This window comes from Bos mutus, chromosome 13, assembly GCF_027580195.1.
Source record: "Bos mutus isolate GX-2022 chromosome 13, NWIPB_WYAK_1.1, whole genome shotgun sequence".
NCBI classification, from domain to species: domain Eukaryota; kingdom Metazoa; phylum Chordata; class Mammalia; order Artiodactyla; family Bovidae; genus Bos; species Bos mutus.
In genome coordinates, this window is record NC_091629.1 from 26,940,035 (window position 1) to 26,960,768 (window position 20,734).

Genomic DNA, 20,734 nt, shown 5'->3' on the forward strand with positions numbered 1-20,734 from the left:
ACTCAGCATCTGTCTACTGTGCTGCACATATGGGTCCAGGCCCTGCAGGCAGGGCAGAGAGGAAGCACAGAAACACGCTGGCCTTCCAAGGTTTATGTTCCGAGGAGGGACAGCACATAATAAAAGCACAGACAATACAAACGAACAAATGAACTTCACTTATTTTTGCTAGATGGTGCTAAGGGCATCGGGGAAGAGGGGAAGGGGCTTCCCAGAAGAGTGGACTGCCAGGGATGGCCAGGAGAGACCTCACTAAAAGGATGATGACATTTGTAGAAGGGCCTGGAGGAAAACAGGGACCAGCCACACCCTACTGTGGGGAAGACAGTGTCAGAAGGAGGGCACAGCACAGGCAAAGAGTCAGAGGAGGGTGCTGGGGAAGGAGTGGGTGGGTAGGAGAAGCGTCCAGAGTGAGGAGAGGATGGGAGACCAGCTCGGCTCTGAAGGCCACCTTGAAGGATTATAGCTCTGCTCTGAGATTACATGACCTGACTAGAGATTCAACAGGGCTACTTTGGTTTCTTTAAAACAAACAGGTAAAGTCAAGAAGCAGGGAGATGTCAGCCCAGGCAAGAGATCACAAGGGTGGGGGTGAGGATACACATATATCCCCTTCAGTTATATAAACAGTAACACTCTGAAAGGAATTTTCAAAGGTTAGAACATCTGGTCCCCAGATAAAGGAAGGAAAAGGTCTTTTTAGATAAGATCACTTTTTACCCTGGTTTTTCCAACAGTCATGTATGGATGTGAAAGTTGGACCATAAAGGCGGCTGAGCCCTGAAGAATGGATGCTTTTGAACTGTGGTGTTGGAGAAGACTCTTGAGAGTCCCTTGGACTGCAAGGAGATCCAACTAGTCCATCGTAAAGGAAATCAAACCTGATTATTCACTGGAAAGACTGATGCTGAACCTGAAGCTTCAATACTTTAGGCGCCTGAAGCGAAGAGCCGACTCATTAGAAAAGACCCTGATGCTGGGAAAGATTGAGGACAGGAGGAGAAGGGGACAACAGAAGATGAGATGGCTGGATGGTATCACTGACTCAGTGGGCATGAGTTTGAGCAGGCTCCGGGAGATGGTGAAGGACAGGGAAGCCTGGTGTGCTGCAGTCCGTGGGGTCACAAGGAGTTAAGACACGACTGAGCAACTGAACAACAACACTAATAGGACCTGAACCAAAAAAAAGAGGTGACCACTAATCCTCTTTTCTCCTCTCTTTTAAAATACATTATAATTCAGGGGCAAAGGCACTTTGGAAACAGAACATGTCTTTCTTATCTAAATGTTTTAAAAAGAGTTTTACAGCCAGAAAGGACCTTTCAGGGCCATCTAAGCCAAAGCATCTACTTCACGGAACTGACTTGGAAGCGTCCACCTTAGAAACAAGTGGAGAGATCGCACACCTTACGTTCACATGACTCAGCGTGGCATGGACATCTCCGTCAAGCTCGGAGAGCCCCTGGGGAAACAAATGCACTTTGGGAGGGAAAGGCCCCCCACCTCAGGTCATCTGCAGGCTCAACGGGGCCAGAGACCCACAGAGACCAGGCAGGCCTGGTCAAAAGCCATGTCCACCTTCACTATAGAAAAACCCCTTCATGTAACCTCTTTTTTTCCAGGGGTAGAGGAAAGATTCTGCTTCTTGAATCAGTGTTGGAAAAGAGCCACCCCCTCTCGAAAAGAATTCTGATTTCATTTTGTGTACCTTCCCTGCGTAAAAGTATTATGTTATTTCTCCAAAGAAGACATACAGAGGGCTAACAAACACATGAAAAGATGCTCAACATCACTCATTATCAGAGAAATGCAAATCAAAACCACTATGAGGTACCATTTCACACCAGTCAGAATGGCTGCGATCCAAAAGTCTACAAATAATAAACGCTGGAGAGGGTGTGGAGAAAAGGGAACCCTCTTATACTGTTAGTGGGAATGCAAACTAGTACAGCCACTATGGAGAACAGTGTGGAGATTCCTTAAAAAACTGGAAATAGAACTGCCTTATGATCCAGCAATCCCACTGCTGGGCATACACACTGAGGAAACCAGAAGGGAAAGAGACACGTGTACCCCAATGTTCATCGCAGCACTGTTTATAATAGCCAGGACATGGAAGCAACTTAGATGTCCATCAGCAGATGAATGGATAAGAAAGCTATGGTACATATACACAATGAAGTATTACTCAGCCATTAAAAAGAATACATTTGAATCAGCTCTAATGAGGTGGATGAAACTGGAGCCTATTATACAGAGTGAAGTAAGCCAGAAAGAAAAAACACCAATACAGTATACTAACGCATATATATGGAATTTAGAAAGATGGTAACAATAACCCTGTGTACGAGACAGCAAAAGAGACACTGATGTATAGAACAGTCTTATGGACTCTGTGGGAGAGGGAGAGGGTGGGAAGATTTGGGAGAAGAGCATTGAAACATGTAAAATATCATGTATGAAACGAGTTGCCAGTCCAGGTTCGATGCACGATACTGGATGCTTGGGGCTGGTGCACTGGGACGACCCAGAGGGATGGTGTGGGGAGGGAGGAGGGAGGAGGGTTCAAGATGGGGAACACATGTATACCTGTGGTGGATTCATTTTGATATTTGGCAAAACTAATACAATTATGTAAAGTTTAAAAATAAAAAAAAAAAAAAAAAGTATTATGTTAGAAAATGAGGAGTCTGTCAGGATTTAGAAGTAACACCCACAACTGCCTCATTTCTCAGGGCACCACAATCAGTTATCAGGGTAAGGTATGGTTAGAAAGTCTCCACCAAGGTTTAGGCAAAGAAAAGCAGGCATTTCTATGTATCTGACATCTTTTTCAGTAACTTTTACTTCAACTTTCACTCCTTGTACTAAATTTATTTAAGCACATGAGTAAACACCAAAGGTTACCCTTCTTAACTCCAAGTAATAGTAAGTCTTTTAAAACCACATGCCCACTGTAGTAAGTGCTTTGCAGACACTAAAGCAGACACGCCTTTATGCCTAAACTTCAATCAGTATTTCAAGCTTTGCTCCCTTGGATCAACAGCCCCTCTCCCCCACCCTGCCCACGCAGCCAGCAGTTTTTCTAAGGGGAAGGCGGAGAGTCATGTCCTCCTTCAAAGTGATTTTAAAGTTATTTGCCTGGAAAGCAAACAAACACCACCTTCATACATACCACTCCAGTTCTTGGCCATCTTGAACATGTTCGCAGCTCTGGTATACATTTCACAAGCCTCTTCTATTCTTGTGTTTCCTCTGAGAAAAATGTAAAGATGAGGTTAAGTTTTACAGTAACAACCATCCATGTCCCTAAATATCCCTCAAGTAATGGACATCTACCAAGCACTTACGACGTGCCAGACCAGTGCTAGACAACCTTGCCAGCAGCTCGGACGGGACACTCTGATCACCCTTGCTGTCCCAGGTGAGGGAACCGAGGTCTAAGAGAGTAAACGCCACCCTGCGAGGATTCCAGAGCACTGAGACGCAAACACCGCTGTGGCGGGACCCAGGGCCTACACCCTCAGGAGCGTCCTTTCCATGCATGTGAACCGAAGTTTTACTTGTCCCAAGGAATGAGAAGTACGTTTTTCAAAGGAGGCTGAATTTTGAAGGATAAAGACATGCTGATGCTTTTAACGTCCGCTGTTTGTGTTCAGACTTAAAACCCGATGCAGGAGCAGCAATGCACCAGGCTGCTCAAGGGCTGCAATGCCTGGCGTGAAAGGGGCCGGGGGTGGAAATGCACTCTACAACATCCTGTAGGGGAACCCCACTGCTTTCAGAGTTTCCACTCCACCAAGCTGAGGCCTCTACGCCCACTGGTCCTCTGTCTCGTGTGTCTACTCTATAAACAAGAAAGAATGAGAGAGAGAACCAGAACAAGACGGGCTCTCCACAACACACACCACACGCCAAGGGGAACTCCCGGCAGAAAATGGATGTAAGGACTGAGAGAGGGCGAGGCCAAGGCTGACTGCAGTCCAGAGGAGGGGCACCCCATGCCACGAGGGCAGGCACAGATCACGTGTGACTCTACCTGGGGCAGTCACCACTGAGTGTCTGACTCCAGACTAGTACTTTAGTTTCTTTGGGTCTCCAATCTTGCATGTGTAAACTGAGGGTAATACACAGTCTATACCTCTGAGTTATTATGAAGATCAGAAGAAATAATCCATATGGAGTTGTGTAGGGCTGCACCCAGAGTCAGTCAGGATGATCACTGTAACTAGATTTGTGTACTGAAGGCATACAAACTCTGGAATATTTGTATACCTCGTACGTGATCTGTATCTAGAATATATAAAGATCCCTTACAACTCAATAACAAAAAGACTAATGATTCAAGTAAAAATGAGTGAAAGATCTGAATAGACACTTCCCCAAAGCTTAAAAAAAAAGACATAGCCAATAAGCCCTTGAAAAGATACTCAACATCATTAAGCATCAGAGAAATGCAAATCAAAACCACAAATAAGACAGCACTTTATTCCCACCAGGCTGGTTAGACTCAAAAGAGAGGACTAAGGAAATGTAGGGAGGATGCAGGAAACCAGCGCCCTCATTTACTGCCAGTACAAGTGGCAAACTGTGTAAGAAGCTACCCTGGATGAGTCTGGCAGCTGCTTAAAAGGTTAAACATGGTTACTAAATGACCCCAAATTCTACATCAAGGCACATACCTAAGAGAGACGAAGACATCGGTCCACACAAAAACTTGTACACAAATGTTCACAGAAGCATAGCTCATGATAGACAGAAGTGGACACAACCAAAATGTCCATCAACTGAAAAATGATAAATGAAGGTGGTATACACACAGTGGAGCAGATCAGACAATAAAAAGGAATGATGTACGGAAGGACGCACTAATTGTGCTACAAAGCAGACGACCTTCATGACATCATGTGGAGTGAAGGGCCAGTCCCAGGGGAGCCCACCATGCACCAGCAAGGGCTGCAACAGGCTGGTCCTGGAGCTGGGAGTGCTGGAGAGAAATGGAGGGGGTGGGCAGAGTTTCTTTCTGGGGTGATGAAAACGTGCTAAAACCACTTGCTGTGGTAACCGCATCGTTTAGCGAATATGCTTAAAAACTACTCAACTGGACACTCTGGATGGGTGAATAGTATGGTATGTGAATTACACCTCAATAAAGCTATCTCCCTCTCCTCTAAAAAACTCCCCTTTGGGTGGGTATGTCATACAACCAGGGACAGGATGGCAACAAACCACACCAACAATAAAGCGGTAGAAGAGCAAAGACTTCTCGCTCACACCTTCACGCTCCTTTTCCTTCACTTCAAAGCTACATTTAAAAAAAGCTAATTATTGTGATGAACATTCCTAACTCAAGAAAGCTTTCAATCTTAGCCACAGCTCCTTGGAGATAACAAAAGGCTTGCCACTTTCTGTGTCTTATTTTTCTAAAGTGTACCAGGAATCTTGAACTGTAATTACAGTGCAATCATTCTTATTAAAGGTTTCTAAATAAAACTAGCTTAATTAAAATGTACTTTATCCTATTATTTTCAGAAGCAGGTTCAGCTAAGAATAATAGAACGCCTACAACATGCTGTCTTATGCTGCATGTTTCCATGTGCTTTCTGCCACCTTCAGAATTACAACGACCACAAAAGATGACATCTCTGTGTTGTTGTCGTCCAGTCACAAAGTTGTGTCTGACTCTTTGTGACCCTATGGACTGCAGAATGCAGTCTCCATATTACAGAAGGGAAAACACTGTACCTGGAGGTCAATGGCTTGTCATCCAGCCAAAGTCAGTGGTGGAGCGGACACCTGATGTCAGGTTCAGCGATCTTTACAAAACTAATGAATGAACTCTGCGAGACTCAAGACCCTCACCTCTCACTTAACAGAATCACCAGAAAAATGCTGACGTTAACAGCACCAGAGAACTCACTTGTCATAAACAGACACAACTTAAAGAATTCATGAAAAAATTGTCACCCTGCTTATTTAACTTATATGCAGAGTACATCATGAGAAACGCTGGGCTGGAAGAAGCACAAGCTGGAATCAAGATTGCCAGGAGAAATATCAATAACCTCAGATATGCAGATGACATCACCCTTATGGCAGAAAGTGAAGAAGAACTAAAGAGCCTCTTGATGAAAGTGAAAGAGGAGAGTGAAAAAGAGGGCTTAAAGCTCAACATTCAGAAAACTAAGATCATGGCATCTGGCCCCATCACTTCATGGCAAATAGATGGGGAAACAGTGGAAACAGTCAGAGACTTTATTTTTTTACTCCATGCAGCCATGAAATTAAAAGACACTTACTCCTTGGAAGGAAAGTTATGACCAACCTAGACAGCATATTAAAAATCAGAGACATTACTTTGCCAACAAAGTTCCGTCTAGTTAAGGCTATCGTTTTTCCAGTAGTCATGTATGGATGTGAGAGTTGGACTCTAAAGAAACCTGAGCACCAAAGATTGATGCTTTTGAACTGTGGTGTTGGAGAAGAGTCTTGAGAGTCCCTTGGACTGCAAGAAGATCCAATCAATCCATCCTAAAGGAGATCAGTCCTGGGTGTTCACTGGAAGGACTGATGTTGAAGCTGAAACTCTAATACTTTGGCCACCTGATGCGAAGAGCTGACTCATTTGAAAAGACCCTGATGCTGGGAAAGATTGAGGGCAGGAGGAGAAGGGGACAGAAGAGGATGAGATGGTTGGATGGCATCAATGACACAATGGACATGAGTTTGGGTAGGCTCCGGGAGTTGGTGTTAGACAGGGAGGCCTGGCATGCTGCAGCTCATGGGGTTGCAAAGAGTCAAACATGACTGAGCAATTGAACTGAACTTGCACTGAAAAAATTTACTTTTAAGTCACTCCAAATGTCTACTGTGTTTTATACCTGTGAAAATTGATTTTTTTGAGTTTTAAAGAAAAATAGTTTTGACTGACTGTTATCCAAAGCCCTTAGAACTGAGGTAGAAGATTCATGAAAACAGAAACAAGTTTCAGTGAGGAGTCTACATTGTAAGTGATACAGTACAGCCCATGGCGGGCTTCCTGGGTGGCTCAGTGGTAAAGAATCTGTCTGCCAGTACAGGAGACACAGAAGATTCGGGTTCGATCTCTGGGTCAGGAAGATCGCCTGGAGAAGAAAATGACAACCCACTCCAGTATTCTTGCCTGGGAAGTCCCGTGGACAAAGGAGCCTAGTGGGCTATAGTTCGTAAGGTCACAGAAGAGGTGGACACGACTTAGCAACTAAACAGCAGCAGCACACGGCACTAACCTGCCAGAAAACACTGAGAAAATAACGTTCTTACCAAGGAGGTCAAAGTGCTGAGAAAAGAATAATTAACTGCAGGCTGGAAAAATCTGATTGCCTGACACCCCCACCCCAGGTTCCACAGAGGAGATGGGGTGAGAGCGACACGCACCCCCACCGCTCCCCAGGAGCCCAAAACAGCAGAGCCAGGTCCAAGCCCCTGACTCTCCTCCCTGCCCCTTCCTGTTTAGGAGGGAAAAACTCAGCCTGGGAAAATCACAGCCTAGTAGTCCAGAGAGCTCAGATGACATCTACACGCAGACAAGACTATTAACCCCTCACTCATTCAGAATCTTGCATTTTCCTTGTGATGAGTGAAAGCTATCTGGAAGCCCAGGAAACTGTAACTGAGCACATGGACAGTGAGGGTGGGGAGATAACAAGGCAAGAGCTGTGGGCACCAATGGCTCACGTGCCTGTAACTGCTTGACTCAAATCCTTTGCTTTTTCACAAACCAGAAACAAGAGGTGTGGCTGCAAGGAGGTAGGCTTTGGAGTCGGACTGCTAACAAACAAATGCAAGGATCCATCAGCTCCTGACCCTTTGCCCCAGATCCACAGCACTCCCAGAGTAACCAGCAGAAGCCGAGCAGGGAGTTCAGCCTCGACCACCATGTGCTCTGCCTTGGACCCTGGGATTCCACCTTCTGAGAACGTCTCACTTTATTTCTATTTAACAAAAAAGAATCACAGATTCTCAAATGCAGGAAACAATCTGAGACGTTTAAGGACTGTCTGACCAAAGTATTTGCATTTAAGCATAACTTCTTGAAATAAAGTTATAAGAATAGGTACAGCACATAAAGCTGGTGGGACTTTTATCTGGTAATAGCTCCAGATGAGGGGTCAAGTGTGACGAGGGGTCACGCCTCCTGTAGAGGGGAGATATGTATAGATTGGATCTTTTAGTAAAACAAACCAAGATACTTAAACATTACAAGGAAGCTAAGAATAGGAATTACTGGATAAACTCAGAAATGACTCACACACAACATGACTTGTCAAGAGAAACTTTGGTATTTAATTTCAATCTTCATAAAAATTTAATTTTTTTAAACAGAAACTTAATCATTGAGACCTGAGATTCCTATAGGACAATGGTAGCTGCCTAAATACAAAAACAGGTCCTTGTATTTTCTGGAACCACACAGATCAACAAGGAGTGGATGTAACCAATGGATTGGATCCACTCAACGAATTGGAGACCACTGAGTCAGAAGTCAACAAGATTTCATTTAAGAAAGCTGGGGCAGTAAAAACCCTGAACCAGCAGAGCTAGGGGCTTCCCAGGTGGCGCTAGTGGTAAAGAACTCCCCTGCTGATGCAGGAGACACAAGAGACACAGGTTCGATCCCTGGGTCAGGAAGATCCCCTGGAAGAGGGCATGGCAACTCACTCCAGTATTCTTGCCTGAAAAATCTCATGGACAGAGGAGGCTGGCAGGCAAAAGTCCATAGGGTCGCACAGAATCAGACACAACTAAAGTGACTTAGCATGCACACAACAGAGCTAAGGAGAAGACAGCCCCTGCTAGCAATCAGGAGGGGATACCTGGACACAAGATGGGGTGCAGCAGGGTCCCACAAGCGCAGTTCACAGGCAGCAACACCCCTTCAGAGAGGGGCTGCAGTGTGGGGTCCAGGAGACAAGTATGAGACCTGGAGGGCATGGGGGCTTGGAAGGGGGGCCTGGCTAGAGGTGTCAGGCTCCAGAAGATGTGCTTCTGGGGGAGGGAAGGAGAGAGGAGGCTTGGCAGTTAGTGAAAGAAAGCAGAGCTGGAAATAAAACCCAGGGTTTTGGGAAACAGAGGTGGCAGAACTGGAATGGCAGCAAGCCCCAACCCACCCCCAAAATCCTAGTCATCAAGGAAACCACACCAACATGTGAACAGAAGGTGCTGTGAAGGTAATATGAATTTAGGAGAAAGCACACTCCCAATGTTGGCCCTTTCCCAGGTGAGTGGTCTGCAGTGACCCTCTCTCGTGACGGGCCTGGCAAGGGCACCATCTGAGTTCACAGTCAGGCATGTGCTCCTTGACACACTCACAATCATTCTGGACCAGACACCCACTCTGCCTTCATGTTCAGTACTGTATTCAATGAATTATATGAGACAGTCAACACTCTACTATAAAACAGGCTCTGTGCTAGATTGTTTCGCCCAACTGTAGGCTAATGGAAGTGCTCTGGTAGGCCAGGTAGGTGTGTTAAACACATTTTTGACTTACAATGGGTTTATGGGGACATAACCCTACTGTAAGCAGAAAGAGACCTATACAAATACCTGAATCCCCCTGACACACACACACCCTGAATAGAGGGGTAAGTAGAGCACATTCACTGACTGGCATACAGGTAGGTAATGCAGGCTTCCCAGGGCAGACAAAACACTAGATTCCCAAGTAAGGAAATCAGGCAAAGGGTACTAAAGAAGAGTCACGGGGTAATAGCATACTCCTCTGGTGACAGAAGCATAGACAACCCCTGCAGCTTCTGCTCCCACTCCCTCCCTCCAAGTCAGCCCTGGCCACTGTGCCCAGACTCGATGAGGGAGGGGAGCTGCCCTCTCCCTGGGGCCGGGCAGCCCAGGCCACATGGCCACAGGCATCAGATAATCCTCTTGACTAACACAGCCCTAAAACAGGCAATCACAAGTAACAAGAAAGCAAAGACTGCTACCCTGGCATCAGAGGAGGTGGAATTTGGGCTCAAAAGTATCAAATGAAATAGAGAAATTCACTTCATAATACTAAAGATACAATTCAAGTGAAAGTATACTGGTTGTGAACATCTAGGCACCCAAACATGGCAGCCATCTTTATAAAGCAAAAATCACAGGAACCCTGAAAGCCAAAATAATCTTGAAAAAGAACAAACTGGAGGGCTCACACTTCCTGATTTCAAAAGTTACTGCAAAGCTATAGTAATCAAAACAATGTGGTACTGGCAATACAGACAGACATACAGACCAGGGGACTAGAAAGAAAGCTCATGAACAAATCTTTGCTTTTATGGTCAAATGATTTTCAACAAAGGTGTCAAATATTCAACAAGGAATAGACAGTCTTTTCAACAAACTGTGCTGGGAAAATCGAATACTGACTTGCCAAAGGATGAAGCTGGAGCCTTACATACGGTGGTGGTGGTGGATTAGTCGCTAAGTCGTGTCTGACTCTTGCCACCCCATGGACTGTATGCAGCCCACTAGGCACCTCTGTTCATGAGATTTCCCAGGCAAGAGTGCTGGAGTGGGTTACCATTTTTTTTCCCAGGGGAATTCCCCACCCAGGAATCGAACCCAGATCTCCCACTGTGCAGGCAGATTCTTTACTGACTGAGCTATGAGGGAAGCTCCAGCCTTATGCATAGCCTTACACGAAAATTAACTCAAAATGGATCAAGGACCTAAATGTGACATTTAAAACAGCAAAAACTTTTAAAAGAAAACAGAGCAAAAGCTTCATGACACTACATTTGCCAATGGTATCTTGGATATGACACTAAAGGCACAGGTTAAAAAAAAAACAGACAAATTGAACTCCATGAAAATTAAAAAAAAAAAAAAACTGTGCATCACAGACACTATTCAGAGAGTAGAAAGGCCTCATACAGAATGGGAGAAAATATCCTCAAATCACATACCCAATAAGGGATTAACATCAAGAATATACAGCAAACTCCTAAAACTCAATAACAACAACAAAAAAGTCAATTTAAAAATGGATAGCCAACAGGAATTTGCTGTATAGCTCAGTAAACTCAAACAGGGGCTCTGTATCAACCTAGAGGGGTTGGATGGGAAGGGAGATGGGAGGGAGTTTCAAAAGGGAGGGGTTATATGTATACCTATGGCTGATTCATGTTGAAGTTTGACAGAAAACAGCAAAATTCTATAAAGTAATTATCCTTCAATAAAAAATAAATTAATTAAAAAAAAAAGGACAAAGGACTTGAATAGACATTTCTCCAAAGGACATATATGAATGGCCAATAGGCATATGAAAAGATGCTCAACATTATTAATAATTAGGGAAATGCAAATCAAAGCTACAATGAGATATAACCTCAGAACTGTTAGAATGCACATTATTTATAAAATACCAAGTGCTGGAAGGAAGCATGTAAAGAAATTAGAATCTGTGTGCATTGCTGATAGGAATGTAAAATGGTACAACCGCTGTGGACAACAGTATGGCAGTTCCTCAAAAAATTAAAAATGGGATTACTACATAATCCAGCAATTTCATTTTGGGGCATGTACATGAGAGAATGAAAAGCAGGCTCTCGAAGAGATACCTGTACAAGCATATTCATGGGTGAAACGAATGATCTCCTTAAAAATACAATTTACCAAAACTAACCTCAGTAGAGATAGGAAGTTTAAACATTTAAACATTTCCAGGGGAAAAAGAAAAGTATCAAGGAAATTAACACCAAAAAGCCCAACATGACTTCCCTTAAGAGGATTCGATTTAAAAATGCAGAGACCAGAGCATGGAGAAAAATAAAAAATAAAAACTTACAAATTGTTTTTATGAGGCCCCTGTGACATCAGTGCTTCAGCTGAAAAAGACTACACACATACACACACTGCAAATAAAAGAACTTGAAATAATTTAAAACAGTATCCAACGGCCCATTACAAAATTCATACATTATAATTCAGGGGGTTATTCAAGGGATGCCAGGACAGTTCAGTATGAGGATATCCCTTGGTTAATGTACTAATAACTAAAGGAAAAAAGTCATGCTTACCTCACAGTTATTGAAAAGGCCTTAAAATATAAGTCCTTCATTCAATCCATAATGAAAACACCCATTAAAACCAGAATTGGCAGATATCTCCTTACTGTGAAAAACATGTATTTTAATCCAATAAAGTACTGATCTATTAACTTGTTAGATTTTAATTAAATTAACATTCCTAAGATAAGTTCTATTAATATTCAAATACAGGCATGATTAACATTCTGAAATTCTGCTTACAAAATCTCCTTACTGTGAACTCCTACATATCACTTACCAAAAATTCTTAAGATACAAAAGTCTTGCTGATTTTATACAGTGATCAAATGAACTCAAAGTGAAAGCATAAAAATGAATTATAAAGTCTCCTGAGAACACTATATACATGGACATCACCAGATGGTCAACACCGAAATCAGATTGATTATATTCTCTGCAGCCAAAGATGGAGAAGCTCTATACAGTCAGCAAAAACAAGACCAGGAGCTGACTGTGGTTCAGATCATGAACTCCTTATTGCCAAATTCAGACTTAAATTGAAGAAAGTAGGGAAAACCACTAGACCATTCGGGTATGACCTAAATCAAATCCCTTATGATTATACAGTGGAAGTGAGAAATAGATTTAAGGGCCTAGATCTGCTAGAGGGCCTGATGAACTATGGAATGAGGTTCGTGACATTGTACAGGAGACAGGAATCAAGACCATCCCCATGGAAAAGAAATGCAAAAAAGCAAAATGGCTGTCTGGGGAGGCCTTACAAATAGCTGTGAAAAGAAGAGAAGCGAAAAGCAAAGGAGAAAAGGAAAGATATAAACATCTGAATGCAGAGTTCCAAAGAATAGCAAGAAGAGATAAGAAAGCCTTCTTCAGTGATCAATGCAAAGAAATAGAGGAAAACAACAGAATGGGAAAGACTAGGGATCTCTTCAAGAAAATCAGAGATACCAAAAGAACATTTCATGCAAAGATGAGCTCGATAAAGGACAGAAATGGTATGGACCTAACAGAAGCAGAAGATATTAAGAAGAGATGGCAAGAATACACAGAAGAACTATACAAAAAAGATCTTCACGACCCAGATAATCACGATGGTGTGATCACTCACCTAGAGCCAGACATCCTGGAATGTGAAGTCAAGTGGGCCTTAGAAAGCATCATTACGAACAAAGCTAGTGGAGGTGATGGAATTCCAGTTGAGCTATTCCACATCCTAAAAGATGATGCTCTGAAAGTGCTGCACTCAATATGCCAGCAAATTTGGAAAACTCAGCAGTGGCCACAGGCCTGGAAAAGGTCAGTTTTCATTCCAATCCCAAAGAAAGGCAATGCCAAAGAATGCTCAAACTACTGCACAATTGCACTCATCTCACACGCTAGTAAAGTAATCCTCAAAATTCTCCAAGCCAGGCTTCAGCAATATGTGAACTGTGAACTTCCTGATGTTCAAGCTGGTTTTAGAAAAGGCAGAGGAACCAGAGATCAAATTGCCAACATCTGCTGGATCATGGAAAAACCAAGAGAGTTCCAGAAAAACATCTATTTTTGCTTTATTGACTATGCCAAAGCCTTTGACTGTGTGGATCACAATCAACTGTGGAAAATTCTGAAAGAGATGGGAATACCAGACCACCTGATCTGCCTCTTGAGAAGTTTGTATGCAGGTCAGGAAGCAACAGTTAGAACTGGACATGGAACAATAGACTGGTTCCAAATAGGAAAAGGAGTTCGTCAAGGCTGTATATTGTCACCCTGCTTATTTAACTTATATGCAGAGTACATCATGAGAAACGCTGGACTGGAAGAAGCACAAGCTGGAATCAAGATTGCCGGGAGAAATATCAATAACCTCAGATGTGCAGATGACACCACCCTTATGGCAGAAAGTGAAGAGGAACTAAAAAGCCTCTTGATGAAAGTGAAAGTGGAGAGTGAAAAAGTTGGCTTAAAGCTCAACATTCAGAAAATGAAGATCATGGCATCCGGTCCCACCACTTCATGGGAAATAGATGGGGAAACAGTGGAAACAGTGTCAGACTTTATTTTTCTGGGCTTCAAAATCACTGCAGATGGTGATTACAGTCATGAAATTAAAAGACGCTTACTCCTTGGAAGGAAAGTTATGACCAACCTAGATAGCATATTCAGAAGCAGAGACGTTACTTTGCCAACAAAGGTTCGTCTAGTCAAGGCTATGGTTTTTCCTGTGGTCATGTATGGATGTGAGAGTTGGACTGTGAAGAAGGCTGAGCGCAGAAGAATTGATGCTTTTGAACTGTGGTGTTGGAGAAGACTCTTGAGAGTCCCCTGGACTGCAAGGAGATCCAACCAGTCCATTCTGAAGGAGATCAGCCCTGGGATTTCTTTGGAAGGAATGATGCTAAAGCTGAAACTCCAGTACTGTGGCCATCTCATGCGAAGAGTTGACTCACTGGAAAAGACTCTGATGCTGGGAGGGATTGGGGGCAGGAGGAGAAGTGGATGACAGAGGATGAGATGGCTGGATGGCATCACTGACTCGATGGACGTGAGTCTGAGTGAACTCCGGGAGTTGGTGATGGACAGGGAGGCCTGGCGTGCTGTGATTCATGGGGTCGCAGAGTGGGACATGACTGAGCGACTGATCTGATCTGATAACTAGGATGATCCTCTGTCCTGGTTGCAGGGACACTCCCGGTTTATACCCATCTTCTTGGCATCTCAAAAATATCCCAGTTTGAACACTACCTTCACGGTCACTCTATAACTCAGAGATACAGGGAAATATCTGAAAAAAGTTTAAAGTAGAATTATATAAAGCTTAAATGCTATTTACATATAAAAGATCGTATTTAGAGATTGAGAAATCACAAAAATCAGGAGGTGAAGAAGATGCACTGTCACGTAAGCCATGCTACCTTCTTCATTTTCAGCAGAATCAACAAACATTATCTAAAATTAGTAAGGTAGCAAAAGTATTCTAAAATTATTTAGAATCATGGTAGCAACCATCAGAAGAATCAAAAGGAAAGTTAAAAACAGTTACCTCTGCTGAGTAAGATTGAGGAGCATGAGGATTCAGGGAAAACTCTACTTTTCAACTAAAACCGTCCTGTACTCCTTGCCGTTTCCTACCATAGGTAGCTGCTATGTTTACAACGAACAAGTATTGAAGGAAACACAGAAGAAAGAAACATGGACTCCCCTTCACTTTGTTACCTTTGCTCTTCAAACTAAATGAAAGAGCACAAGAAAACAAATCAGCATCTGTAAGGCATTCACCGGAGACCCCTGAAGTCCCAGGGAGGTGCTGGGCCACAGCCACCAAACAAGGTAGACCCCCAGGACCTTACACCCTCGAGCCGCAGGGCAGCACAGTCCTGGTCCTCCCTACCACTGGTAAAGGACTCTGCACCTCACAGGGCTCACAGAAATGAGAGAATACAGTGAACACTGCAAAAACGCAAACAGAAAAAGGCCAATCGTGATTATCATTTCATATACGAAATAACTTGACACTAAAAATCAAAAAACCAAATGATTGTAATACAGCTCTGTGCAGCACCTATTCAATCCTTACAGCTCTGACAAGTAAATTCTTTCCCTCTGCCCATGTGAAAGCTAAAAAAAAAAAAAAAAACAGAAGCTCTGAGTACGATTTGCTTGGCCAGGGTCACCAAGCCAGTAAACCAGAATCTGTATTTGGCCTTATATATATACATAAACACACACACACACACACACACACACACAGTGTGTGTACATATTACTACGGCTCACATATACATTACATAATACATAACAGGTTATTCTGTTATTACATAAAATTATAAGAAATATAACATACATACTTCTTACACTATACCACCTGTCTCTAAATCTAAGCTTAATAATAAATTTTTTTTTAAAGTTCAATCTGCATCTGAATATCTACTATAACTGAGGTGGACCTAAATGCTTTACAAATGCCATCATATGTCCCATCATAATTTGGCAAAATTTAAACACAGTCTTTGCCAAAATAAAGCTGAGTGAAAAATACTGATAATTAATGGCCCACAATGCTTAAGAAATACTCCCAATTTTCACAAGTAGCTAAGAAATATAGATTCAGTTATTTCTGAGCAAACCTATAAGAGGCTTCCCAGATGGCACAGTGGTAAACAATCTGCCTGCCAATGCATGAGACATGGGTCTGATCCTTGGGTGGGGAAGATCCCCTGGAGTAGGAAATGGCAACTCATTCCCATATTCTTGCCTGGAAAATTCCATGGAGCCTGGTGGGCCACAGTACAGGAGATCACAAAGAGTCAGACATGACTGAGCATGCACACAACCCTATAGGGCCTTTCATTAAATTTACTTTGACACTGCCAGATTTATAGCTCTTTAATGGCACTCCACTCCAGTACTCTTGCCTGGAAAATTCCATGGATGGAGGGGCCTGGTGGGCTGCAGTCCATGGGGTCGCTGAGGGTCGGACACGACTGAGCGACTTCACTTTCACTTTTCACTTTCATGCATTGGAGAAGGAAATGGCAACCCACTCCAGTTTTCTTGCCTGGAAAATCCCAGAGACGGAGGAGCCTGGTAGGAGGCCATCTATGGGGTCACAGAGAGTCGGACACGACTGAAGTGACTTAGCAGTAGCACACGCTTTGAGCCTGGGGAACATTCAAGAGCATGGGAAGATAGGGTTAACCACCCAGAACCTGCTCCCACAGTCAGTCTTAAGCCACTCTCCTCCACAGGCAGTGTTCCCCACTGTGGTCTCCTATAACAGGATGGCACAGACAGTACAGGCTGTAGAAATGCAAAGCCATCTTGCTGTCAGACCTAGGTCGGCTGACCATCAGTTCATTAATATGGTAAACTAAAATTTGACGTTAACTACAAAATTCAATAGCTCATCTTTGGAAACAAAATCAAAGCACAGCCCCTTCAGTGGCAATTTTGCTACACTAAGCTAAGCCAGTGAAGGAGTTAAGTTTTAACTGAATTCCAGGACTCCAAGAACACATCACTGTTGATCTGTCAGTCAAGCAGAAAGACTGACCATCATGACAGTGGTTTCTTGTGATGGCTCAGCAGGTCCTTTCCTGCAGGGTACTGTGGGAAAGACCTGCGAGGAACACGGACATCTCGCAGGGGAGCCTGAACTTGTGCCTTACGTACAGAAGAATGCGTGATTGACTTCTTCATATTTTTGGCTAATTTTACTGAAAGCAACAAAAAGGAACAGCCACAGAAGAGCAGTGAGAAGGCGGCATGGCCACAGAACTAGCACAGTGTGTGGATCGACACTGAGCAAAGGGGATCCACTCTTACACAGGTTTTAATCTGCAGTTGGGTTAAGCAGCCCCAGGCGTGAAACATTTGCAGTAAAGTAGGTTGAGCGCCTGTAACGGCCACCAGCACCCCAAACAGCATCACCTGTCCCCAGTAAAGTTCTGTCAGCTCTTACACAGGTGGGCTCAGTGACACCAATATGTGGGTATGTGCTGTTAACTTAGGAGTCTGACATGCAGATGGACTGCACTGTGGTTTAAATAAAGGGAAACAAGTAGAGGGGAAAATTCTCTGGCTAAGGGAGCTAGGGCAGGGAGGATTAACAAAGGTATCCTAGCCCAGAAAGCTGAAGACAGGTGTAAGTTATGCCCAACGTAAGGTAAGATTCTGAACGCCTAAAACTGACACAGAATCTGTCTTCCCATTGTCAGTGACAGAGAAACTAGATCTAGCTGTTGGCTTCAAAGAATTATGTAACGCTATTAAAGCTCAAAGAACTCTGAGTACCCTTCTTCCCCAAGCTTTTCCGGAGACAAGCATTACTACACAGTCCTCCACAGTATAAATAACACTTAGGTGGTGCAAAGCTCTTTCAAATATTGATATTTTACTTCATTAAAAGCCCAAGGATGCAGTCCAAAAAGTCTCTGACTCTGAAATCCTGGCAAAGTCAGCTTCATCTGCTTGGTTCTCTGTTTCCTTGATAAATAACCGGGCCTGATAATTCTGATGAAGATGCTAATTAATAATCCTCATCTTTAAGACTAAACATTTTACAAGCATATATTCATGGAACCTTCACTCACTTCTCTTACACTCGTCTTACAGCACAGGAAACTGAGGCACGGAAGGGCTAAGGAACTTGCCCCTGGTCCCAGAGCAAGGACAGTGCACCGACATGTTGGATCCGCATCAGTCCTAAGATGCAATGACTTCCGTGCAAACTGAGGCTGAATGCTGAGGATGAAGTCTTCCTACAGTGCTCCACAACAAAACAGGTGATCAAGAAGGGAAAAAAAAAAAAAAAAGACGTTTCTCTAAAGACAAAATGCATTTCTAAAATCCTTTTAGGATTACTGGTTCAAGATGTGGTCAAATTTCACAAGAAGCACAACGCAACACCTCTTCATCAAAAGGAGCCAGCAGGAGCATCCCTCTGAGAATCATCAAGTGCTGTCAGGCGCTTTTTTCTCTGCCGATTACAGATTCTCTTCCAGGGATGCGAATCTGGACTGGAAATGCTGTGCCATTAAGATCACCTCCCAGCTCCAGGTGCTATGACATTAAATTTTACTGGAATAAACTGTAATTGTTTTGTGAACCAGAGAAAGGAGTTACCGCTTGGTGTTAAGGTTAGGTATAAGACAGGGTTCCTTATAGTACTGTCATAACTTTTAAAGGAGTACAAATTTGCAATTCATGGCTATACTCTAAACCATACATCACATGATAAATTTAGAAACCACCAGGGATAAATGCCTTGGAGAAGGCAATGGCAACCCACTCCAATACTCCTGCCTGGAAAATCCCCTGGATGCAGGAGCCTGGTAGGCTGCAGTCCATGGGGTCACTAGGAGTCGGGCAGAACTGAGTGACTTCACTTTCACTTTTCACTTTCATGCACTGGAGAAGGAAATGGCAACCCACTCCAGTATTCTTGCCTGGAGAATCCCAGGGATGGGGGAGCCTGGTGGGCTGCCGTCTGTGGGGTCGCTCAGAGTCGGACACGACTGAAACGACTTAGCAGCAGCAGCAGGGATAAACGCCTAGAGAGGTTCTTGAAGGCAGGAACCGTTACCTTTCTGCATCTTTGCGTCGTATATTACGCGCACTGCATGAAACCTGCATTTAAGCGTTTCCTGGAGATTATCAACACTGGTAAAATATCACAACTCAAACAACGAAGGTGGCAAAACAAGGAGATTCCAAGCTGAATTTGCAAATGCTCTGGGTGTTGGCCAAGGGCCTTTCGCTTTCATAAGAAAATACGGAAAACCACCAGGAATTTTCTGCCTCCTTCATCCTAAACAGCTGAATCATTCACCTACTCAACCAGCCAGAATTCTTCCAAGAAATGTCAGTGCAGGCTCTGCTTTTTGGGAAGTCCGAATTTAAGACCTTCCGTAGGAGGGGGCAGAAGAATTACAGGAAATGAACGGGATTTCCAAGAGACCCAGACTTCGAGGAGCTGCGTTATCCCTAAACCAACCGGAGACCCTGGTTATCACATCAATCTCTGGCGAAGCAATGGCACCGGGTTGAGAGCACGTCCTCACTCACCCCACGGCTATTACCGGTGTGCTTGGCGCAAGGCGCAAGGCGCGCGGGCACAGGGCGGCGGACTGCGGGCCTGGAGCCCGAGCAGAGGTCTGGGGCCCGCCTCTCCCCGGAGCCTCACGCCCACGCGGGACTCCCGAGAGGGGCGGGCCGAGTCCAGGCGAAACAGCAAACCGGTGTGGCCGCCGCGGCGTCACGCACACTGGTGCTCGGCCAGTGGGACCCGCCACCCGCGCGGGGTGTAGGTGGGCCCCCTCCGAGGGTCATAGAAGATCTCGGAAGGGCATGTGGGGGGCCCTGGGGTCGTCCTGAAGGGTTCTAATGGGCGCGTGGGGCTCCGGAGATTCTAGGGGGTCCCTGGAGGCAAGGTGGGAGGTTCCGGGGATTCTAGGGGGTTCCTGGAAGCAAGGTGGGGGGCTCTGGGGATTCTAGGGGGTCCCTGAAGGCAAGATGGGGGGCTCCGAGGGCCCTCCGAGGGTCCTAGGGCCATCCCTGGAAGGGTGTGGGGGCTTCGGGGATCCTAGAGGATCCCTGGAGGGCGTGGGGGGTGCTCCGGGGATTCTAGGGAGTCCCTGGAGGCAAGGTGGGGGGCTTTTGGTATCCTAGGGGATCCCTGGAGGGCGTGGGGAGCCCTGCAGCGTCCTGGGGACCCCAGGGGGCTCCGGGGAGACTTAGGGGACTTTCTGGAGGGTGTGTAGGGATTAGAGGGGCCCCGGGGCGCTCTGGGGGCCGCCGGGCAGGGACGGAAACCCTCCCCGGGGCACGCGCAGTCCGGCGCTCACCCAAACAGCCCTCGGAGGAAGGGAGTGGGAGGCCTTGACTCGCTTCTCGGCCTCGGCCATCAGCTGCACCGCCTCTCTCTCCTTCCCCGCGTTGTCCATGTTGCCGGCCTCACTCCCCGCCACAACCTCCTCAGCAGGCCGGACGCGCCGCCCGCACCTCCAAGTCCTCTCTCAGCGGCTTGGCGCAGAGGCGCGGCGCGCGACCTCTCGGGAGCTGTAGTCCAGGCAGTGCCACGGCCGTCCTCTCTCAGCGCCCGGGCGCAGAGGCGCGGCGCGCAGCCTATCGGGAGTTGTAGTCCGCGCTCGGCCCGCGGGAGCCTGCGAGACGTCCGCTCTCGTTTCCTGAAGGGCGCAGAG

The 20,734-nt window shown here is 45.1% G+C and overlaps 1 protein-coding gene across 1 annotated transcript in view; it reads right to left on the reverse strand.

Annotated features, from left to right (window-relative positions):
- Positions 1 to 20,603, reverse strand: part of NAPB (NSF attachment protein beta) — a 38,008-nt gene extending 17,405 nt beyond the window's left edge. The window contains 3 exon segments of the mRNA XM_070381183.1: positions 3,176 to 3,255; positions 20,378 to 20,397; positions 20,399 to 20,603. Coding sequence (XP_070237284.1) covers positions 3,176 to 3,255; positions 20,378 to 20,397; positions 20,399 to 20,476 — 178 coding nt within the window. The 5' untranslated portion in view covers positions 20,477 to 20,603.
- Positions 20,604 to 20,734: the final 131 nt, after the last annotated feature.